Source organism: Dromiciops gliroides, chromosome 2 (genome assembly GCF_019393635.1).
Source record: "Dromiciops gliroides isolate mDroGli1 chromosome 2, mDroGli1.pri, whole genome shotgun sequence".
Classification (NCBI taxonomy): domain Eukaryota; kingdom Metazoa; phylum Chordata; class Mammalia; order Microbiotheria; family Microbiotheriidae; genus Dromiciops; species Dromiciops gliroides.
The window spans coordinates 600682939-600706500 of NC_057862.1; the positions used below are offsets into that span (position 1 = coordinate 600682939).

The window sequence follows — 23562 nt, forward strand, 5'->3', positions numbered from 1 at the left end:
ATAGAACAGTTCAGATGGGCCTTGAGGAACAAGTGGAGCAGAGTTGAAGTCAAAAGGCATTCCCAAGTAGAGGCAACATCATGAAGAAAGGCAAAGAGCCAAGAAAGTGAGAAGCATATTAGGTAGATAGCAAGAGTCTCAGTTTGGCTGGCAAAAGGACACTATCTGGCACATGCTTGGCATTTCAATACTTTGGATTTCATTGAAGGAAGAATGCATAAGATGTGTAATGTATAGAATATATATTAGATTGCTTACCATCTCAGAGAGGGGGAGGGGAGGGAAAGAGTGATAGAATTTGGAGCTCAAAATTTAAAAACAAACAAATATTTTAAAATATTTTAATTATAATTGGGAGGAAATATTTTTGTAAAAAGATGTATAATGTGATAAAGGGTTAAAAAAGTAGGTTGGGTTCAGATTATGGAAAGAATTGTATGTTAGACTATAACCTTTATTTATCCAATACTCAACGGGGAGTCCTTGAAGAATTTTGAGCAGGGGAGTGATATGATCAGAGCTTTGTTTTAGGAAGATTCAACTGGTAGTGGCATGAAGAAAGGTGGGGGGGGGAGAGGGATTGAAAACAGGAACAAGGTGAAAGACTATAACAATAGCCCAAATATACCATAATGAGTCTGAACTAGGGGGGAAGCAATAGAATTGAAGAGGAGGGAATATATGGGAGAAAGTTCAAAGAGGAAGAAATGCCAGGACTACTTTTTGACTGGCTGGATATGAGGGATTAGGAAGAAGAATGAATAAGATATGATTGGGGTTTTGAGCTTGAGTTATTGGGAGAATGTACAGTATCTTTAATATAAAAAGAGAAGCTTGCTATGAACATAATTTTGGGGAATGGCAGTAAGATGTAGTGACTATCTGGAAAAGGAAGTGTTGATGACACAGGGCTTCATCAAGCCATAGTACCCTTATTTCTTTGGTTAGCTACATTATTAAATTGGTGGATCAGGGAAATGCTATAGGTATCTAGATTTTAAGAAAGTTTTGGAAACTGTCTCCCACTATTCAGAGCAGCCAAGGCGGCTCCTCTTTCCCAACCCTCCAGACAAAGGGAAGGGTTTCACCAGGCCAAAAAGACACTAGCCAATAGTTCATTCAGATGTATTTGTAATTGATTGAATGACTGGACATTGAGTGGTCAATAATCTGATGTCAACTTGGAAGATGTTTAGTGGCATGCCCCATGAATCTGTGCTTGACCATGTACTGCTTAATATTTTATGATCAATAACTTGGATAAAGACAAAAATGATAGCTTACATACTGGGATGATACAGGCAAGACCTAAAAAGTTATCCATAGTTTAGAAAATCAAACCAATCTAATCAGATAACATTTAAGAGGGATAAAACTTAAGTTCAAACAATTCAACTCTAATCATAAGATGGGGAAGTATTGCTGGACAAAATTTTGTCATATATGTATATATTTGTGTGTATATATACATACATACTTACACACATACAGTGCATAAGAAAGGAAGGAATAAAAAAATGAATGACAAAGCATTTATTAACCACAGTATACCAAGCATTATGCTAAGCACTGTGGAATATAATTACAAAAGCAAAGACTGTTTCTGCCCTCAAGGGTCCTACATTCTAATAGAACACTACACATATGGGGAGTCATGGAGAGGAATGGGTATTTTGGATGGGAAAGTAACATGAATAGAGATTGGAACAATAGGGAATTAATTAGATGGACCTACCCCTTCCATTAGCATTGGCAGTATTGATTTAATCATGGTTCAAGAACTGGGAAGTATGGGACAGAGTAAGACAGCAGAACACAGTGAGGAAATAGCTGAGCATTAAAAGGAAAGTATGTCTGAAGATGCATTGAGCTATAATGGGCCATATGAGGCACTCACCAATTAGGGTAATAGAGTTACAGATAAAAAGCTTAAGGACTGAAAGAGTTAAATCTTCCAGGGTATGGTCTCTGGTCCATACAGCAAAGTGACTGGTGGACAGATTGTCATTGAGTGAGTTTCACTGTACTCTGCCCTGGTTAGTTTATGCCTGATGTCATCTATTCAGTTCTAGATGCCTCATTTTAGCAAGGGCATCAACAAACTAATGAACCTACAAAAATGGCCATAAGGCCATATAGAGAGAGCTGGAAGACAGTTTATAGGCCATCTAGTCCAATGAGGATCCATTGAGAAAAGAAGACTCAGGGGAAACGTGATAGTTGTCTTCAACTATTTGAATCATCTAGATGAGAAATGAAACGATCTTATTCCAAGAGAAGATGGAACTAGGAGCAAGGTCTGGCAGTTTGCAAAAAGGCAAATGTAGGCTTGGCTTTAAGGAAAACTTCCCGACAATTAGAATGACACAAAAGACAATGAGCTATCCTGGGAATAGAAAGGCTGCTGGTAGTGGCAGCTAGGTGGCACAGTGGATAAAGCACCAGCCCTGGATTCAGGAAGACGTAAGTTCAAATTTGACCTCAGACACTTGACACTTACTAACTGTATGACCCTGGGCAAGTCACTTAACCCTCATTGCCCCTAAAAAAAAAGGCTGCTGGTAATTCTTGTTCCTGGGAGAAGCAGCACAAAAAGCTCCCCTCAGAGGTCCCTTCCACCTCTGAACTTTTATGATCCTTATGAGTACTGGAGATTGGTATAAGGTGTGAGAGATAAGTCAGCATAGGAACAAAATGTGGCCAGAGAACAAGGAGAAGAACCGAATGTTCCACTCATGAAAAATAAACAAAGAAAGGGATGTCTTGGTCATTGTTAAAAGCAACAAAACAGTGAAAATAAGGATCAACTAAATGTTATTGGATGTAATAAATAAGAAAGCTTTGTGGGGGGGGGGTGGAGGCTGAGCAGTTTAGGGGATACAGTGGATAGAGTTCTGGGCCTGCAGTCAACAAGACCTGAGTTCAAATTTGTCCCTTCAGACACTTACTAGCTTTGTGACTCTGGGCAAGTCACTTAGCCCTGTTTGTTTCAGTTTCCTCATCTGTAAAATGAGCTGGAAAACCACTCCAGTAACTTTGCCAAGAAAACTCCAAATGAGGACCTGAAGAGTAGGAAATGACTGGATAATAACAACAGAAGCAATTTTAGTAGAAAGCTTGGGGACAGAAACCAGATTGCAGGGAGTTGAGATGTGAGCAGGTAGTAAGGAAGTAAAAGTAGCAAGTATAAACTTTATTTGAAAAATAAGTGTGGTAGTGAAGGGAAAGGGAAACAAATGAGGGGGTAACAGGGTCTTAGAAGATATTTGTAGAAACAGAGAGACTTAAACATGTTTCTCAACAGAGGGGAAGGATCCGGTGGAGAAAGATTGAAGATGTAAGTAGAAGAGAGGGATAATTGAGCAAGGAACAGGAAGAAGTGGGAGGGGTGGGATTGAGGAAACAAGGAATAATAATAGTTCACACTTACATTGAACTTCACAGTATCTGCCACCACTTAGAGACAGGCGTTGCCATGGAGAGCAATAAGGGTGATAGTGATGGGAGCTATCCAAATGAGGTAAATTCAGAGGAAGCCGGAGGAGGGAAGCAGTCATGCATAGGTGTAGCACCAGGCACAAATACATACAAGCACTTCCAGAACATTGAGTGTAGTGAATTTAGAGAACTCTTTGCCAAACTCACGCCCCCATGATATGGAGGCAGGACTACCTTCTTTCCGTGTGTGTGTGTGTGTGTGTGTGTGTGTGTGTGTGTGTGTGTGTGTGTGTGTGTGGCACGCAATGGGGGTTAAATGACTTGCCCAGGATCACACAGCTAGTAATTGTCAAGTGTCTGAGGTCGGATTTGAACGCAGGTACTCCTGAATCCAGAGCCAGTGCTTTATCCACTGCACCACCTAGCTGCCCCAACTACCTTCTTTCCTACCCTTGCATCCTTGTCTCCTGATGGGGTTCTGCTCATCCTGATTTTAACTCTGTTTTCATAACAGGAGCCATGATCAGCCTCTGGCCAATAGGTCCCATGTTGGCTGTGTTACAGAATGCTTCCAATAGGAACAGTTTGGCTCTGCTATTATTCCTCTCTGCCAAATGAGGAAGGCTCCAGACACTGCTGTGGAATTTAGACACGGGCAGGGCCTGGGGAAATAGCACACACATGTACCATCCACGCCTTAAGGCATTCGATCCTTGCAAAGGTATCCTGAAGGATATGGAGACTCAGAGATTTGTTAAGTGAGGTCATACACTTTTAAAATTGTGCAAATAGAAATTGAAAACATGTCCTTATGTCAGTCATCAGTCATTATTCTTTCTATGAGAATCTGGTGATGGTCACTCTTTAAGATGGAAGCCTTAGCCTTAGACTTTGGAAAGGAGACTCTTCTTCCTCTGAGATAGGAAGGAAAGAAGAAAGGGAAGGCTCTTGATATCCCATCTGGTTTATTGTCATGAAGGGACAAATGAATCAGGAAAACAATTGCATGATTAAGGTCACTGTCTCCATTAATTAGCAAAAGAAGATGTGGGGCAGCTAGGTGGCGTAGTGGGTAGAGCACCAGTCCTGGATACAGGAGGACATGAGTTCAAATCCGGGCTGTCACTTGACACTTACCAGCTGTGTGACCCTGGGCAAGTCACTTAACCCCAATTGCCTCACCAAAAAAACCAAAAACAAACAAACAAAGAAAAGAAGGGAGAGTAAAATTTTCTCTGGATTTTGGAGTTAGAGGACCCAAGTTTCTATCTCAGTTCTCCTACTTACAGCCTGTGACCATAGGCAGGTCACTTTACTTCTCTGGCCCTCAGTTTCCTCATCTGTGAAATAAAGAGAGCAGACGCAATGATTCATGACATTCCATCCAGCTCTAAAATCTGTACTGATGTACTCTGAGGAGAGGTCACAGCAGCTGATTATGAACTATAGCAAGCAAAACAAAACAGAAATCAGGCTTGTTGAGGCAATAGTTTGAATTCTTAAGCACTTGTCTAGCACCACCATCTTTGATGGTTTGTTTGCTCTCCCTTTTTCTTGGTGTCATGCAGATCATTTGCAAAGAATTGGCAAAGGTTTATGAGATTATCAAGTAAGGAAGAAGTGTTGAAGGAGACGGGAGAGTTCATGATTTATTGGACCTTGATCTCAGGGTTTTGTAGAGGCCGAAGGGTATAATTGGGCACTTACAGTCATTATTTAGAAATCAGAAGGGACTAGAGGTCATTTAGTTCAACCTCCTTATTTACAGATGAGGAATTTGACACCCAAGGTTATATGGCTACTGAGTGGCAAGTCTGAGAAGAGAAACAGGGTGTCTTGGCAATACAAAAGTAGAATGAACTGTTTTGGGAGAAACTACTATACTTCTGACCAACTGAGCTAATCTCTTTCCTCCAAACATAACCTTCAACCATTTGTCCCATAGGACTAGAATGATCATCTGTCCCCTCTTATTTACTTGATGATTTCTTGCCCAACCCATTTGCCACCCCTTACTCGAATGCTTCCCAGATCTCCCTTGTTGGTAATGAGCTTCTTTCTCTAACCTCATGTATTACTTTGTTCTGCACGTCTCTCCTGTAATGATTATTTATTTACCTAATGTAATTATTCGTATGCACTACTCTGATGTAGCTTCTTATGTAATATTGTTTGTCATACTTATGTGTGTGTGTGTGTGTGTGTGTGTGTTGTATGTGGGGGGATATCTTCTGCTTAGATTGTAAACTCCATGAAAGTAGAAGTCATATGTTGTCTAAACTTTATAACTCCTTGGGCTGGACCAGACATTATTTAGGCCATTCCCTTGATACTTTATATTCAACAACAGAACAAAATGGGACACCTATAGGTCATTCAAAGGTTAACAAAAAGAGATGTATTGAATCATAGCAGGTGAAAGATGTTCAAAAAGGATGGGCATGAGAATACTTTGAGTTGGTTCAGTTTAACAAAATTCCTTTGCTAAGGAGCCCAATGTGTTCTATCAAGCAGAGAACACCTGAAGGTCCTCATGGCTGTTTTGTAATCATGGAATTGTGAAGTAATGTCAGCAACTTTAGCATTTAAGTCCCTGAGCCAAACCATGTCTTAAGGATGATTTCAATATCTTGTCAAGAAAAATTAGTCTATGTTGCATGGAGGGATAAATTAGGCTATTACTCCCATCATACTCTCCCAGAACTTACCGCATTATTCTGGACACAAATAAGCATTTGATAAACGTTTGTTGAAGGATTGAGAGTTATCATTAGAGTTCTAAGCAGGCTCAGAAGGATGAGAGTATATGGAAGAGACAGAAATATAGGAAGTTTTGGTCAGATATAGGAATTTGAAAGTTAGAAATTTTGGAGGTACAGGAATTTCCAGTGATGACCAGGTCTACGGTGTAGCAATGTTTATAAGTAGCTGAAATAGAATCAAGATGAAAGTGCTAGTCAGGTTTGAGGGGTTCAAGAAAGATAAAGTGACACCCTAAATGCATCCAATGACTGTATTTGTTTGTAACATGTGAGGTACCCCAGTGTAAATCCTAGGTTATGTTCCCCCTTGCACATGAGGCCTCCTGAAAAGCTCCTCCTGGTTCAAGGATGTGGGTCCATATCTATTCTGAAACCATAGCTCACCAGCCTTCCTGTGCCCCAATTTGTTAACTTTTATTAATCATCCAGAGGATACAAATCCATATTTTCAAATAAAATAACAGAGTAGTAAAAGAAGAAATAGAATATTTGCCCATTAACTTGGGACACATTCTCCCACAAATATACAAACCATCAGTGGAAGAAGTAGAACATATGTGGAAGTGAGCACATATAGGGAAGATATATAGCCAGGCCACACCCACAAAGTAGACACACACACACACACACACACACACACACAAGGAACATATGTAGCCTAGGTCCATGTGTGGTGGGGAACACATTTAAAGGACATGTGTGGATTGGGCAAATATGTTTGGGGACAAAACATACCTCTAGCACTATAGAGCTGCCAATGTCTTCTGGTTATTTCATCTTGTGGCTGCTAATTATCCTGTTCCACCCATTGATCTTACATGACATCTCTGCCAGAAGGGAGGGAAGAGCTTTGACAGGTACTATTCTGTTGGTCATTTGGACATTTTTAAGCATTGGTATGGTGGACTCTCTGCTTAATCTGCTTCCAGCCTCTTAGGAGTCCTCAGATGAAGTACTATCTTCTTCCTATAAAAGGAATAATTGGCTCTCTTATCTACCCTGTGGCTTGGATTCCAGAGGCTTAAGCTTTAACTCTTTCAGTGAGGGAGGCAGATCATTCCAGAACTAATATTAGAACAGGGGAAATCTCAGTTTCCATTTCTCTATGAAGAGAGGAATTGATCAGTTTCCAAAGTCTTAAGTGTTCATGGCTTTGCTCTCCAAAAGGAGAGTCTTGGTGAAGATCAAGAGTTTGTGGGGAGAATGGGAGCACTTTTGGAACAAAGAAAGGTAGGCAGACATTTTATCTGTCTTTGAACCTTGCATTCTTGCTCATCAGGGACAACATCTCTACTCTCAAACCTTTATCTGATTTTAGATTAAAAATTCCTCATAGAACATTGTGCACAGTGACAGCAATATTGTTTGATGAAGAACTGTGAATGACTCAACTATTCTCAGCAATACAATGATCCAAAATAATCCCAAAGGACTAATGATGGAGCTTACTATCTACATCCAAAGAAAGAACTGATATTGATTGAAGAAAAAATTCTCATAATTACCTTTTATTCCTTATGAGAACCCTGTGTCCCCAAACTGATTTTAAGATGAGCTAAGAAATCTGAGCCTGTGGTGCCTTGATTCTCCACTAGCCCTGAATCCTATAGTTCTTCCATGCAAATTAATGGAAGGGAAGGGAAAGAACTAAACTGTTTCTAAGTATCACTTCAAATCTGAAGCTTTTGTTTCCAATTCCTGCCTTCATTATGTCATTGTGACTGGAAACAAACCTTTGAGGCTTTGAACCATACTAGATAATACCCAGACGAACTTGGTGAATAGAACCACTTAAAAAGAGATTTTTTTTTTTCCCCAGTGTGTATCCATATCCATCTATGGAGTAGCAGATTCCCAGGAAACCAACTTTGTTCAGGCAGCCGACTTGTTTCAGATAGCCTGCAGATGTTAGAGGGCTGTGGAGGAAGACAGATGGAGCCTGAAAACTTTTCTAAATGCCTAAGCCTAGGGTGACCAGATAAGGCTGAACCCAGGTCTCCTTAGAATTCCTTTGGGGTTGGGGGTTTTATTCATGGATATTCAGGAGTCATTCTAATGGATCTGGAGATTCCACACTCCTCTGGCTAAATGGGGCTGGATCTGCTGTATCAAAGACCATTGGACTTAAGAAAGTCAGGAAGTTGTGAAACCAGAATATTGGAAGGGACCTTCAGTGTGAATGCTTAGTCATTGAGAATCATGGAAGAAGATATGGTAAGAGGAATACTAAATACTAAGGGGACAAAGGGTTCATCTTCTGAAAGGGCAACTAAAGGGGAAAGAGCTTAGCATTTCCTCTAGTGTAATAAAAGTTATTTAGACAATTCTGTATATTTCAGAAACTAGCTTTCAAGAACCCCAATAATTATTTCATGTATAGGTGTTCTTCCTAAGCAGATTTCACTATAAAATGACAGGACTAGACTACGTGGTATCTAAGGTTTCTTTTGCCAAGAAAACCTATGAATGCAAGCCTGTTTGCACATAATGAGGCTGCTATCAAGCATAAATTACAGTCAACTTTTGAATACTTAGGGACTTAATTGCTTATTTATGCCTTTTCTACCACTTTGCTTCTATTTCTTATTTTATTCCTCTCCACAAAAATGAATTAGTTTATATAATCATAGGATTTTCAGGCTAAAAATGTTCCATAGAGTAGTAAAAAGAGAACTGAGGTGGTATCAGAGGATCTGGGTTTGAGACCTGGTGCTGCCACTTATTATTGGTCCCGTTTTAAAGATCAAGAAACAATTTCCTCTTATGTAAAAGATGACTGTTGATCTTTGCATTATCTTATGTGTCTGCACAGGAAGTGCATGGTAAAGCATGCAGCACTTAGATGAGTGTGAGATATTATTAATATGAGTTATTTTGTAGATTAGGATGCTGAAAACAGAGTGGTCAAATAAATTCCCTAAAACCACACAGTTAGAAAGTGCTTAGGCTTGACCTAGGGTATCAAGTTACCTCATCCTATATGACTACTATGTGCAAAATTGACTAAGCCCTGCTGATGGATTGGAAAAGATTTGGAGTACTTAAAATTTTAGCCACTTTGCTCTTCATTCATTTTTCCATCACAGGTGGGATAGGGAAAGGGAGAGTAATTAAACTCAAAATCAACTTATTTCTCCAAGTGTTAGTGACTCCACCTTTCTGCTCTCTTTGCCTCCAGTCTTCCAGAAAGGTGGGGGGTGAGGAATGGAGAGAGAGTTGAAATTATTAAATTGGAGGCAGCTAGGTGCTATAGTGGATGGAGCATTGGACCAAGAGCCTGGTTAACCTAATCCATTAACTTCAGATGCTTAATAGCTGTGTGGCCCTGGGCAAGTCACTTAACCAATATTTACTTGTTTCCTTATTTGTAAAACGGGCATAATAATAATAATGACTTAACCTCTCAGGAATGTTGTGAGGATAAAATGAGATGACCTGAAAAATATTAAAGCACTATATAAATCCTAGCTGCTATTATTTTTAAAATTATTATTAATGTTCAATAGGGTATGTGTGAATTTCAGTTTTTCAAGCAAGCCTGGTTCTCCTTGGTAAGGAATGAGTAGGAGTTGACTGCAATGGTCTTTATATAAAATACTTATTTTTGTAAATGATAGAGCACTAGTGATTGGGGAATGATTTGCAAAATTAATTTCCTATTTTTCAATCAGAAGCTAAGTGCTTTGCTGTGGCCTGGAGAAGACACTGTTTATTTGTTAACTGTTCCAACAGACCACAAGCACTGTAGTTCTGCCAGACTGTCCAGACTTCTAGTAATAGGCCTGCTGAATGAACTATATCTGCTGTCTGAGGACTAGCTTAGTGTCAAGCTCCATGAAGTCAGGGCCAGCAGGTGCCAGCAATTAGGGAAAGCTTTGGGCCAAAGGGAGGAGTGTAATGAGTATGGGGGAAGGGAGGGCAACAGCAAGGTGGTTCTCCTGAATCCAGGACTGGTGCTTTATCCACTTTGCCACCTAGCTGCCCACTCTGTCTTTTTCATAGTGGTTAAAATCATGACTGCCTAGTGCTGGTCTAGATTCCAGTCCTTGACCTTGACCCTTCTCTTCTGGCTTCATATTTCTAATACACAGTGCCTGGCGTGGTTCTTTTAAAATTTTTTTTTTGAGGGGCAATGGGGGTTAAGTGACTTGCCCAGGGTCACACAGCTAGTAAGTGTCAAGTGTCTGAGGCCGGACTTTAACTCAGGTCCTCCTGAATCCAGGGCCGGTACTTTATCCACTGTGCCACCTAGCTGCCCCGGCATGGTTCTTAAATGTTTATTGAGTACTGACTTGGTTTGGCAGAAAGAACAACACCCAGAGATTATAGGGCACTAGAAGCTTTTTACTGTACTCTTCAATGTTCTATACCATCAAAAAGATGATTTGACTTCGGGTTCCACAATATATACAATTTCCACTGATTAAGAAAATAGAGACTAATTTAGTGATTTAGTACATATCTTCTTGAGTGGTTTTGAACCATCATGTATAATATGTCTTTGAATCAAGCTGTCTCATTATGCCTCTTCACAAAGGGATGGAGGCTCTTCAGACTTTACTCCAGGCCGAAATCCATGTTCCCATGGGCTAAAGTAATTATTTGTGGCTCTTCTTTATGAGCCAGGGAGGAAGGAAACAACTTTTAATGTGAGTTGAGGAGATAAATAATGTTCTTTAATCTATTTTGTCCTGTTTAATTTGTTTTGAATTAGCACATTTAGAAATTTCTACCAATTACAATAGTGGTTTCTGTATTCTTTTGGTGGGGAAGGAGCTGTTTGAAACTGTGATTTTATTAGAAAAGGGAACTCCAGGCAAGCAAATTCCTTTTGCCGATGCTGAAAGGCAATGGTTCTGTTATAGTCCTACAGATTCCGTTGTGCTGTTTAAAGGTTAATGGATTACCCAGGGTCACAGCCATCGGATGTCAGAGGCAGAACTCAAAACCCCAGGTCTTGCTGAATCTGTATCATTGTATACCTCTCAGTTTACCTGGTATTGAATGATCATTTTTCTAAAACCAGTTCTGTGCACATACCAAGTCCCTGACCCCCAGAGTAGACTTAGGGGAAGAGCGAATTGGAGTTACTTGTATTCTGATCCATTCTGCCTAAAAGAAGAATTCCTGCACTCTCCAGGCCTGGACCAAGCTCAACAGAGACATTGCAGAAGTATCCTTTCAAGCAGGTAGTCCAAGGAGAGATGCCCATGACTTAATTATGGGAGTTCTTGAATCCCAAGAGAAAGTGGAGGAATTCCTGAGCAGTCCTAGCCACAGGTCACCCCTCTGGTAACCACAAGTATAACATTTTAAGAATCTGGCCTTATAGGGAAAGGGACAGGCAAACTCCTCCCTGCAGCCTGTTTTTGTATGCACCCAATGAAAAATGCTTCTTATTTTTTATATTTTAAAATGATGTTTTATTTTGTTTGAAAATATAAAAACCGTTCTTTGCTCACAGACTGTATCAAAACAGGTATGGGGCAGGGTTTAACTCGACGGCTGTAGTTTAATGACCCCCTTTTCTAGAGAAGGGGAAGGTGTAGGGCAGTGCCAGTTTCTAATAACAAGACAGCAAACTGAGGACCCGACCTTTTAGATAGCAAAAGGGAAGTTTGTACAAAGTTGCTAGCCTCTTGCGAAGAGGAAAATCATGCTTGTGAACACGTGGATGAAGAGCAACAATTTTCTGAGCCATGATGTATAGGCTTTGCCCTCTGCCATTACTGCGAATTATTGGGACATTGAAGGTCTAATGGAAAAGTTTCCTAATAATCCCAAGTTTATTTTTTTTCTGAAGAAAGTTCAAATCACAAAGTGGGCCTATGATTCTGGGGGATTATATATACTGCAGGATGGGGGAATGGAAGGTATGGAGGTGAGACTCATCAGAGAGGGGAAAAACATGTAGTGATTATCAATGGACCACTGTGTATCCTTTCTGTGTTTTCTTCATTTTCCGGGGAGTGAAGGAAAGGGTAGTCTGTACTGGATAAGCATTGTTACCTTGTCGTATTTGTAGAACTGAGGACTCTCTTACACTTATCTGCAGAGGTCTAAACATGAGCTACATTCAAACCATGTCCCAAGAATTCCAATAGGTAAATCTAGAATGAAGAAAAATAAGACAAAAGAGATATAATTTGGCATGGCTGATCCCTAGATTTAGGCTACTCCATGTGAGTCCCAAGCCTGGGCTGCTGGGCTGCTGGGCTGCTGGGCACTGGCATATTGCATCAGAGCCAACTCACTCACTGCTTTCATATTAAAATATTTATGATCTTTGGTTAAAACATTGATTAAGCAAACTAGCATTTAGACTTTAAGACTGAAGAATAAACAGAAAGTGACTTCATGAATCAGTCAGGCATTATCAACAATTAAATATCTCTATACACCAAAAAATAACTCTTGGACTGGTCATTGGTCTTTTCAAAACAAAATGCAAATTGTTGCTAGCTTTTCCTCTGTCCCTTTTCCCCTTTTTTACCTCTCTCTTTGAAGGCAGAGGTCTATTAGGAAAATAGATTGGAAAATATTTGAGTGGCTAATAGCTAAACTAGGTTTTAGATAAGCTATTCCATTCCTAAAAACATATATCCCCCCAAAAAAGGCAAACCTATTTTATTAAGTCCCTAATACCTTCCCATGTAAGAAAATATACCATTAAAATGCTATAAGTCTACTTTCAGGGAAAGGGTTAGGGCTTCACCTCCATCCCACCCTTACTCTCTTCCCTTCTGACAGACCAGCTAAGTGAGATAAATGTGACAATGTGATTTAAATGAAAGCATTCCAGCAGGTGGAAAAATGATTTAGGTAACACCTAAATTCAGTTACTTGTTTCAGTGCTCATCAAAGACTGTCCTGGGAAATGAACAAGGGGAAGAGTTGTTGTCATTTAGTGAAAGTTAGCAGTGAAGCTAATTGACAGAATTTGGCAAAGATGTCTGTTTGAAAGAAGAGCAGCCTTTCGTCTGTCAGGCACTGACAGGGTTTCTCCAGGCTAGTGTATTCTTTCTTGAGAGGAAATTAATTTCCTGTAATCAAATACAGTGGATTACAGGCTTTGTCTCATTCTGCCTTGGCTACAGAAGCAATTGTAGGCTTTATTCAGCACCATTACATTGTCTTTTGTAAGACACAGAAGGGTTTTCCCCTTAGTTCATTTTCAGATGGCCAAGAGACATTGCCGATTCCTGCTTGGAGACTGGGTCCTATTGCTTCTTAAGTAAATGTGCCCCAGAAAACTTATTTTTGCAGTGGAGAAAAAACAACAAATCAACCCACCCCTATTGCCATAGAATAAAATATATGCTGTACTATTTGGAAAAGGAATTGCAAATTTTTATATATGTCTGCCTGGGAGGTGAATGCTGCTAAGAAATGATATGTGAGGGTTGTATATGAAAATGGGAAAAGGGAAACTGATAGGTACTAACTAGAAACTGAGGAAGAAAAGGTTCATCGTTGGAGTTTTTAGGCTCTTTCAAGAATTTAATTTCATAATCAAAGCATCAACATCAGTTTTTAAAATGTATCCTTCATCCACTATTAGATATTTTAATTCTTTGTCTATGGAATAGCACCTTACTATAGGTGATTATAAATTCCATGAGGACAGGGATTATGTCTCATCTATATTTTGTGTTTCGCCAATGCCTAACATAATGCTCTGTACTTAGTAGTAATCATTTAATACATGTTTTCAAATTGTTGAATCATCTTGAATCATACAATTTAAGAAATGTATAGGTCATATTTTAAAAGTGAGAGTGTAATTCTATTGATTAAGCTGTAAGTGCAATTTTTACAGGGCATAGTGTATGTGTGCATGTGTGTGTTAAAAAGGAGAGAGAGATTGCCAGAAGATGGTAGAAAGATGGAAGAGTTGTTGAGTGAGGGGTAATTGTTGAGGCAAGAGGTAGAAGTTATATCTCACAACATCATTGTGAGGTGGGTGCTGTTGTTATTTATCCCCAGATGTGGAAACTGATGCTGAAAAAGGTTAAGTGATTTGCCCGGAATCACACAGATAAGTAGTGTCCGAGGCAGGATTCAAATTCTGTTCTTCCTAACTTTAAATCCAAGACTCCCTACTATACCATCTAGAGTTCTTTTTCACCATATTACACAACTTCTCATTATTTAAAGAAGAGAGGTTATTTTACCTCTTTGGGCTTCAGTTTCTTCATCTGTAAAATGAAAAAAAAAGATTTTCTCTTGTGTTCCTTTTGTACCCCCAAATCCTATGAGCTTCAGCTCCTAACTATGCCCTTTTGGAGATTCATTAACCACTTGAATCCTTCGGTTATCCTAAAATGCCTTTCTTTAAGTGTGTCTCACATACTGGAAGTTCCTAATTCATCCCTAATAAGTAATATATTAGTTTCATCTGGATAATTTTTTAACCAACTGGTCTGTGGTGTATTTATCAAATTATTATTGGACTAGCTATTTCTGTCTAAATTATTGGGGATCTAGTCTGGAGTTTCTAAGATATTCCTCCTTATAAATGAATGGCTATTGCATCCATTTAGGTAGTAAGCATTTATTAAAGTATATTAAATACTAGGAGAGCATTGACTACATTTAACACAAGCCAAAAACCCCCCAGCACCATATCATCTCTAAAAGAAAGCACATGACCCCAAGCAGAGTTCAGAAGCCTTACCTTACCTAAAGATGAGAGCACTCACCAACTAGACAGCTTTCCTAGTCTGGTGTGTGAGCCCAGAATGGTGTTGACCTCGTGGTCTGTCTTTTTCCTCTTCTGATAGAGGAGGATCTTACACACTGATCAAAGCTAATTGGCTAGCATCCTTCAATTCCATTGGTTGACATGACCTGAGGGTAGTCCATATTAAAATGAGCTGTACGATGCATGATGACATTAGGGTCTAGTGGCAGACCCCCTGAGGGCAAAGGTGCTTTCAGATAGGTATGGTTTCACTGGCCTAGAACCAAGGGAGTCTATCTCCATTGTACCTTTGATCTGGCTCTGAAAGAGATTAGCTAAAATTTCTGAACTAAACTTTCCAAAGTGGGGTCCCTGTGTCCCCCTAGAAATCCACTATTAGTAATTATTTTCTCACAGTGGCCTATAGATTTAAAGAATTGACTTCTCCCCATCCTTCTTCCTTCATTGTGCTTCTCCTATTCTTAAATCCACACCCTATCCTCTCACTGAGGTTATGAAAGATGGAATAATTCCTAGTAGAAAATGTATATATTTTAGGAGTTGGCAGTCTCATTTGCCATGGATAACACTGACCTTGGTGGTTGAACCAGCCCTTTGTTTCTCATTGTTAATCTTCACAAATGGCTTTAGGCCTAAATGCTTTTCAGAGAAGTATTTATTATGGAGAACATGCTCTCCTCCAAAGTTTTGCCCTTGAAATTCAAAAAAACAAAATGGAAATAACTTTCCAGTCAAGAAGGCAATCGTATGTTTTGCAAGTTGTAAAGATAAGTGACTAAAATTACATTTTAAAATGTATGCAATTAGACTTTCTCAAATGCACAAATTAGCTTATTGTTCAGTACACTGCATCCCTTCTCTGGTATGGAAACTAATATTCTTAAAAACAAACTTATGTAGACTTTTCAGCAGCGAATCAAGAAAATAATATAATTCTTAAATGTAGCTTGGAGAATGAGGCAAAAGTCTTCAGAACAGTCAATACTTAATAAATAGTTGTTGAAGAAATACATACATGAATATGTTATACCTTCCTTCATTCAACAACCATTTATTAAGCATCTGATATGCACACTGCCCCATACAAGGTTTTGGAGGGGGTATAATGTTTATTAGAAACATAGCACCCTATGGAATTTACAGTCTAATAGGGGAATAAAACATAGACATAGCTGAAATGTGCTGTATTACATGTAAAGTCCATTAAAAGGCATAAATAAACTTATGGAAGGGGAGAAATTGTTAACAATGGGGAAATCAGTGAAGACTTCATAGAGAAGATACCAATTAAATTAGGCTTTAAAGGATGAGTCGGGAGCTTAGAACATGTATCCCATAATTTTTTAGCCTGGATGAGTGACTCTTTTTCAAAATGATACCCTTTGGTACCATGAGGAGCTATACTATTTTCATTAATATATTTTTCATTTTCATTATGAATTTGTAACATCAATTCAGTGGATCAGAATTTTTTGGTTTTGTTTGATGCCACATTGAGTTTACTTGAAGATGTACTTTTAGAACTCCCTTAATATAATTACTATACATGAAAAAAAGTATGGCAGCAAATCTTTCCTTGAGTATTTTCAATTCACATCTGCTCTCCATTGACCAAGAAGCACTGGGCCTGCTACAGTTAGCATAATTGCACTTTTCCTTAAGCCAGTAAGTGCTGCTAAGGAAGAAAAGAGATGCTCAATGTTAATACAGTTCACTGGTTGTCAGTAAACTCAGTACTCACCTCTTTCTTTTTGTCGCCCTTTTCCCTACAGCCAACCCAACCAGAGCAGGCGGGAGAGACTATCCAGGCTCCGCAGAAGTGATCCGAGAATCCAGCAGCACAACAGGCATGGTCGTTGGGATTGTTGCTGCTGCGGCCTTGTGCATCCTCATCCTCCTTTATGCCATGTACAAGTACAGGAACCGAGATGAAGGTTCATACCACGTAGATGAGAGTCGAAACTACATCAGTAACTCAGCACAGTCCAATGGGGCGGTCGTGAAGGAGAAACAGCCTAACAGTGCTAAAAGTTCCAACAAAAACAAGAAAAACAAGGATAAAGAGTATTATGTCTGATCCTGACATCCCAAAAGGACACTTGTATAGAAATAGTCTTCATTTTATCTGAGACATAATACAAACTTATTTACTTTCCTTTTTACGAAGCACATACAAAAGAAGACAGGGAATGCAATCAGGAAGGAAAGACTGTTTTTAAAAACAAGTATCTCATGCTCTTGTTTCTCCAGAAAGCAGGGGCTGATAAATTCCCTAACATCCACAGTGTTTTCATTTACTCTGCCTGTCTTTATGTTGCTGGAACATTTCTAAAAGACAGTGATGACCCCATGCATTCATAAGGCAAAGGAGTATTATCACATCAAGGCACAATACAACAAAACAAAACAAAATTAAAAAAAAAGAAGCTACCTATGATTCTGGATTTAGCCAAAGTGCTAGCGCTTTCTTGAAAAGGGAGTCTTATTGCCAGAGAAGACTCTGCCATTTGGTCTGACTCAACATGCAAACCTTAAAAGAGTTTGCTGCCTCGTGCACCAGGAGCAGTGATTGGAGCTTGCATTGGAGATGAAGTGCTGGCTTTTTTGAAGACTTGTGTTAGAACACTTTCAAAAAGCCCCTTTCTGGTTGTAAGGGAAAAAAAATAAGTATGGAGGCCTTATTTTCCAGTATGTGAAATATAAGGCACATTTTCACACTAAAATTAAAACAAACAAAAACAAGAGGGCATAGATGCAATCATTTGGGAAATTTTCATGCACGCTTAATATGTTATTACATATGTTTATATAAAACACATCTATGTGTGCTTTCTGGACTGTGATAAGTGACGTTTTATAGCCTGTTGTATAGACAATGCAATCTATATCTCTGCTCTTCAGCCATTTTTGGTCGATTCAATGTTATAAGTGTTGCTAGGTATAGAGAGTTTTATGACATCTGGAGCACCAAACCTATTTCAGTTTTTTGCTGCCATTATAAATTGCCACAAATTTCTTTTCTTTCTCTTCTTTTTTTTTTAAACAATTTTACAGTGTAGTGATTATTCTAAGGGGGATATGTATGAATGTATATAAAAAGAGTCAGCTAATTTTTTTCTTACCTGTACAGCTTCTATTCTGTTGCAAATGAGTTTTAGTAGTTTGTATGAGAGATGTGGATTAGAAGGCAAAATACATACATATATAGTATATATCTCTTGTAATTGTCCTCTCTCCCCTATTCTATACCTCCCAAATCTGGTATTAACCATTGGAATCAGTCAAATTTGATGGTAGACCCAAACATTTATAAATTAGGCAACATTTATTAACAGAGTGAAAAATGGGAGGGCTGGGTAGATGGGCCGATCAAGGTGTTGTTGCTGAATGGTGTGGTTTGCTTCATTAAAATTTTGCTCCCAGGAAATTCTGAGAAAATTGTAGTCCCTTACTAATCTGAAACCTGTCACACAGAATTTCACTAGTGGACTGTTCCTGCAGGTGAGAACCATTGTGGGGGCAGGTAACAGAAGCAAAAATGATTTATCTCTATCTTAACCCTGGCTGCTGCAATTGAAAACTTTCGTTTCTAATTAAAAAAGAAAGATATATATTCTCTGAACTTGAAGTGCATGTTAAAGATTTTTGAAAAGTGGGCACTTTTTTCCTATAAGAAAGTATTTTAAACAACTTTGGATTCTGTATTACTAATTATCCTAAAAGATCATATATTAGTTGATCATTAAGACTATGTTTTAAAATTATACTCGTCATTAATAAACATTTTCTTAGTTTAACCCACATTAAGTATTAGAATGGTATAGATTACACACAAGTTTTTTTTACACATTCAATAAAGATCACAGCAATAAACCATTTATTGTAATAAGGTAATGCAAGGAAAATCTATTATTGGGCTGAAAGATGTACTTCATTAGAACTCAGTTGCATTACTTGAATGTCTCCTGGAAGAAATATGGATGTTTAAATTTTACAAAACAGAAACATGATTTAAAATTAGCTTTAAACAGGGGCAACAGTGCAGCACAGCATCATGTATGTTCCTCGTTCTCGCTGATAAAGAAGGCTGAACAGTGGCATAGGTGGTATGCCTCTTGGACATATAACACCCTCAACATGTTTAATTGGCACACGTAATATTGGAAATAAACTAACTCTTAAGGATTTCCAACAAAGTGTCAGGTGGAGAGATCTTTTGGTTGGGAAATGATTCCTAATATATTGCAAGTAGGAGGCATGAAATGAAATCTGAAATATCCATTACTTTTTTCTTTTAAAAGAAACTGCCAACCAATGGAATTCCCAAATTATTACATTTGTCATTCACCCTTACTCAGGGAAAGCCAATGAAATAGGAAGGTAAACATTAACCTAAATAGTTTACAGCCTGAGGGTTTAAAAAAAGCTTCCATAGAATGTCCTGAACTTGAAATATTTCCCATTCAAAACTTATTTTGCAACTTAATCAACATGGATTGCCTATGATGATTGTAAGGTGGTGTAAACAGCAAGGACAGGAATTGGGGCTGATTAAAAGGTGTCTTTTCAGTGACATTTGACCAGAATTTCTTTCTATAAAATTCAATGTGACCCAATAAATCCAGCAAGGTGTATTCCTAATGTTAGCAAACATAAATTTTCACATTATTTCTTAGTTTTCTTCTCAATACAAAAAAGAGGGAAAAAAAGCATAACTATCTTCATACCAGAAGTACCAGGGTTCCATATATAGCCTTTGCTATTATTTTATTGTTTCAAACTACTTGACATCAATTTGGTTACATTTCTAGCCTGTAATTTGTCTGATTGAGGAGGCTTCTTTTCTATTCATGTAATATGTTGCCTTTTTTAAAACAGAACACTAAAATAATGTGTGAGATGGGCCATCCCCAAATCATCCAAGAGGCCAGATGCCCCTACCCTTCTAGTGCTTTGTGTGATTAGATATCTAAGGGTTTTTTTCTGTTGCAAGGCCAATTTATCCATTATTGGAAATGCTAAGCAAGTGGAATTTACTGTTTTGTTAATAAAATGTTTCTTAATACAATGTTGGACTTGGATTCTTTTAAACTCGTCTATGACATCTTTTTGTTAAAGAAAAAAATGACAAAGATTAAAGAAAGGGGAAAATGAGAATTGCTCATAGATAAACAGTAAAGGTTGGGGGATCTACTTCTCTAGAGGTATATGACTATGAAAGGTCAGAGTTGCAAAGGAAAAAATTTGTATTTTTCCATTCTTTATGGATCAAAATTTCTAACTCTTTAAAAAAGTTATTTGACAATATTATAAGGAGGCTGCTTTTTATAAAAGCATTAGCCTATACTTTCAGAAACACTTGGGTCTTCTTTGATTTAAAGACAAGATTATTCCAATAATTTCAAAAAATCAAATTTAAAGTGAAAAAAGTCTCTATAATATAAATTAGCTTAATTGTTTCATGAACACATGAACAAATCCTTTCCCCTTTCACCTTTTTAATGTTTTTCCCCCCATAAAAGCTGAATGACCTTTGGGAAATCACATGTCAACCAAGTGGTAGTTTTAAGTGCAGACTACCCCATAATTTATCATTCTTTCAGACTAGCAAACTGACAGCTATTAAGAAAATCTAGACCAGTAAAAACAATTTACTTGGACTCTGAAATATGTTTGTGCTTTTTCGCTCTTTAAATGAACAAGTATGCATATCTGTATCTATTCTATTTCTATATTGATTAAAAGACTATATTGTTCCCTCTCTAATACTACCTAATGAAGTTATCTATGAATGAACTTATAATTCATAATAATGTTCTTCTGACATAAAAGGAGAAATAATATTCTTCTGCTAAAGGGGCAAAATCTAAATTAAAACAAAATTGATTTGGAAACATCTTAAATGCTTAAGATTACCATGGCAGTATCAATTAATATGTGGCCAATTATAAATCAATTGATAGGCCATATAGTTAAAAATGTTCAAGTGGCATAGTTCAGTAAAGCATTTCCACAGTTACCAGAGGGAGAAGCCATAAGCCATGGCACAATGAACAGACCAGACTAAGATCTCACTCTATAATTCTAGCCTATCCATAGGAAACATTACCAAAAGAACAATTATCTCAGTACCTAATTCAACATTATTTAAGTGTCTACTGTGTGCTAGGCATTGGACTAGGCTTATTACATATCTTCAACATCAATTCTTCATCGAATGTCTATTATGTGTAAAGGCATTCTGTTACATGTTCACACGAGGTATGAAAAATTTGTAAATTTGGATGGTCATTGAAGCAACCTCCTTCAAAGATGGAGATATTAAAACTAGTACAATGGAATGGAAGTACTAATTATAGTACTGCCATGACCACCTCTCATGGTCATGAAGAGGTGTTGGTGCTCAGTGGTTATGGGTCCCATCAATATTAGGGGGTATAGCCAAAGACCAAGTGTCCTCTACATAGCAGAGGGAATTGTTCTGTTCTCTGAAAACCTGTTTATTTTTCAATTAATTATCATAAGAGTAGCACCAGCCCTGGATTCAGGAGTACCTGAGTTCAAATCCGGCCTCAGACACTTGACACTTACTAGCTGTGTGACCCTGGGCAAGTCACTTAACCCCCATTGCCCTGCAAAAACAAAACAAAACAAAAACAAACAAACAAACAAAAAATTATCATAAGAGTAGAAGTTTATGAAGCAGCCCAGGCTAAAATTTATATCATCACATAAGTAGTATGAAAAGATACTGTTCTTTGCTATATTCTGCCTTGTCCACTGCTGACTACAAGAAGCAATCATATCTGGTAGAGACAAGTCATTGGTATGTTTGTACTTGGATAAATAGATTTGACCCAGGGTTCTTGTGAATTATACTAATGGAGTATAAGGTCTAATAGAACTTACTGAGTTGGAACCAATTCAATAAGCATTTATTGACAACCTACTATGTTCTAAACACTATACTAAACACTGTATATGACCCTAAATACTAATGGACTATTTATCTGCTATCCAAAGACCAGTCCTAGCTAAGAGAAGCTTACCACCAGATGGCAAATAGTGTTTTGGATAAACCATTCCTACAAAGACAATAAGACATTGTGATCAATATCAGTGAAGGTAGAAACTTCTAACCCCAACTTATGACATTATGATCCTTTAATCAAATGTGCTTTCAGCGTTAGATTTCTCTACTTCCATTCACTGATAAATGCTGCATTAATTTGGATCTTACAGTTAAGACTTCAGAAATAGTTTCTTCTTGTAAACATGGTTAATATATTATGACAGTTCCTGGAATATATCTCATAGAGGTATATAATTTGTGCTTTATGCCAACCTAGCTTAATTTAGAATAGATATTTTAAAGAGCTATGCACAACCCTCACTTTTACATGGCCACCATCATCCTAATAGAGATCCATCATGGTTTTATTTATAAAAGGTTCACTTTTCCCCTTTATTTTTATTCAAACCCAAAGGTGAATTGATTTAGTGCAATGAGGACATGGTCTTGAATGTTAAGGAGTAGTCAACATCACAAATTTCTTCATTAAATTAGATGGAAGTATAATTATAGATGAGTTTGGATGAAGTATTGGAACTAGATAGATAAGAAGATGAAGGCTATATAGTAAGATGAATAATATATATAAAATGGTGGGAAGAAGAAGAATGAAGGAAGATAGAGAAGAATAACCATTATCTAAATTAGCAATTTAATGAAGTCTAAGCCTGAACCTAAAATTAAAAAAAATGAATAGTCAAACATCAATAAACAAGCTACTAGGAAGGACATGGGGTATAATGTCTAAGTCTAAAGATAACTGGCTGTAAGTCACACCATTTAATTATTTTTGAAACTCTATGATAACCACAGGGGAAAATCACCACTCCATTTAAAATTTAACACGATGTGTGACAACTATTGGTCAGGATCATAGCTTGAAAATGGATTTTCAGGTAAGAGCTTTTAAGTGATAAGTATATATAATATTTATGATGAAATAAATCCCCAGATAAAAGAAACAGACACAAGTTAATTCACATTTCAAGTGACTCTGCAAGAGTATTGGTTTTAGAAGTCATTAAGTGGTTGAGGGAATATTACTCAAAAGAGACTTTGCCAACACTTAACTAGCCAACTCTCAATTACTTTTCAATCTGTGGTGAGGTGGACCAGAGTACTGAGGAGAATTGAAATCCATAGATAATTGAACAGTATTTTTTGTCTTTACTGCTACCAAATCATTTACTGCAGCAGCTTACAAATTAGAGAATTTGAACATTTCATATCATCCCTTGGCTTGTTATAAGATCCTGGCAGAAGTGCCAACAAATAGAAGTCATTGGATGAAACAAGAGTTGACAGCAGTGAATTAGTTGTGTAAATCTGAAATGAGAAGAGGGAGGGAGAGGGCAATGAAAGAGGAACATAAAGGAAGGAGCCACTAGATATGTTGATCTTTATAACAGAATATAGTTTACTGGTCATAAAATAATAATTATGATATCTATATGACATTTGTAGAGTTCATTCCAATCTCTTTTCTATTTACTTTCACTTTGTGATGTTGGTGGGACTGGAATTTGTATCCCCATTTCATTTCTAGAAATACTGACACCCAGAGAGGTTAAGAGTTCTGTTGTGAA

General features: G+C 37.8%; 1 protein-coding gene across 31 annotated transcripts in view; it reads left to right on the forward strand.

The window, feature by feature from the left end:
- NRXN1 (neurexin 1) overlaps nt 1-19972 on the forward strand; it is a 1484103-nt gene extending 1464131 nt beyond the window's left edge. For all 31 annotated transcript variants that reach the window (XM_043990256.1, XM_043990261.1, XM_043990257.1 and 28 more), the window contains one exon: nt 16677-19972. In XM_043990256.1, coding sequence (XP_043846191.1) covers nt 16677-16981 — 305 coding nt within the window. In that variant the 3' untranslated portion in view covers nt 16982-19972. The remainder of the gene's footprint in view (nt 1-16676) is intronic.
- Nucleotides 19973-23562: the final 3590 nt, after the last annotated feature.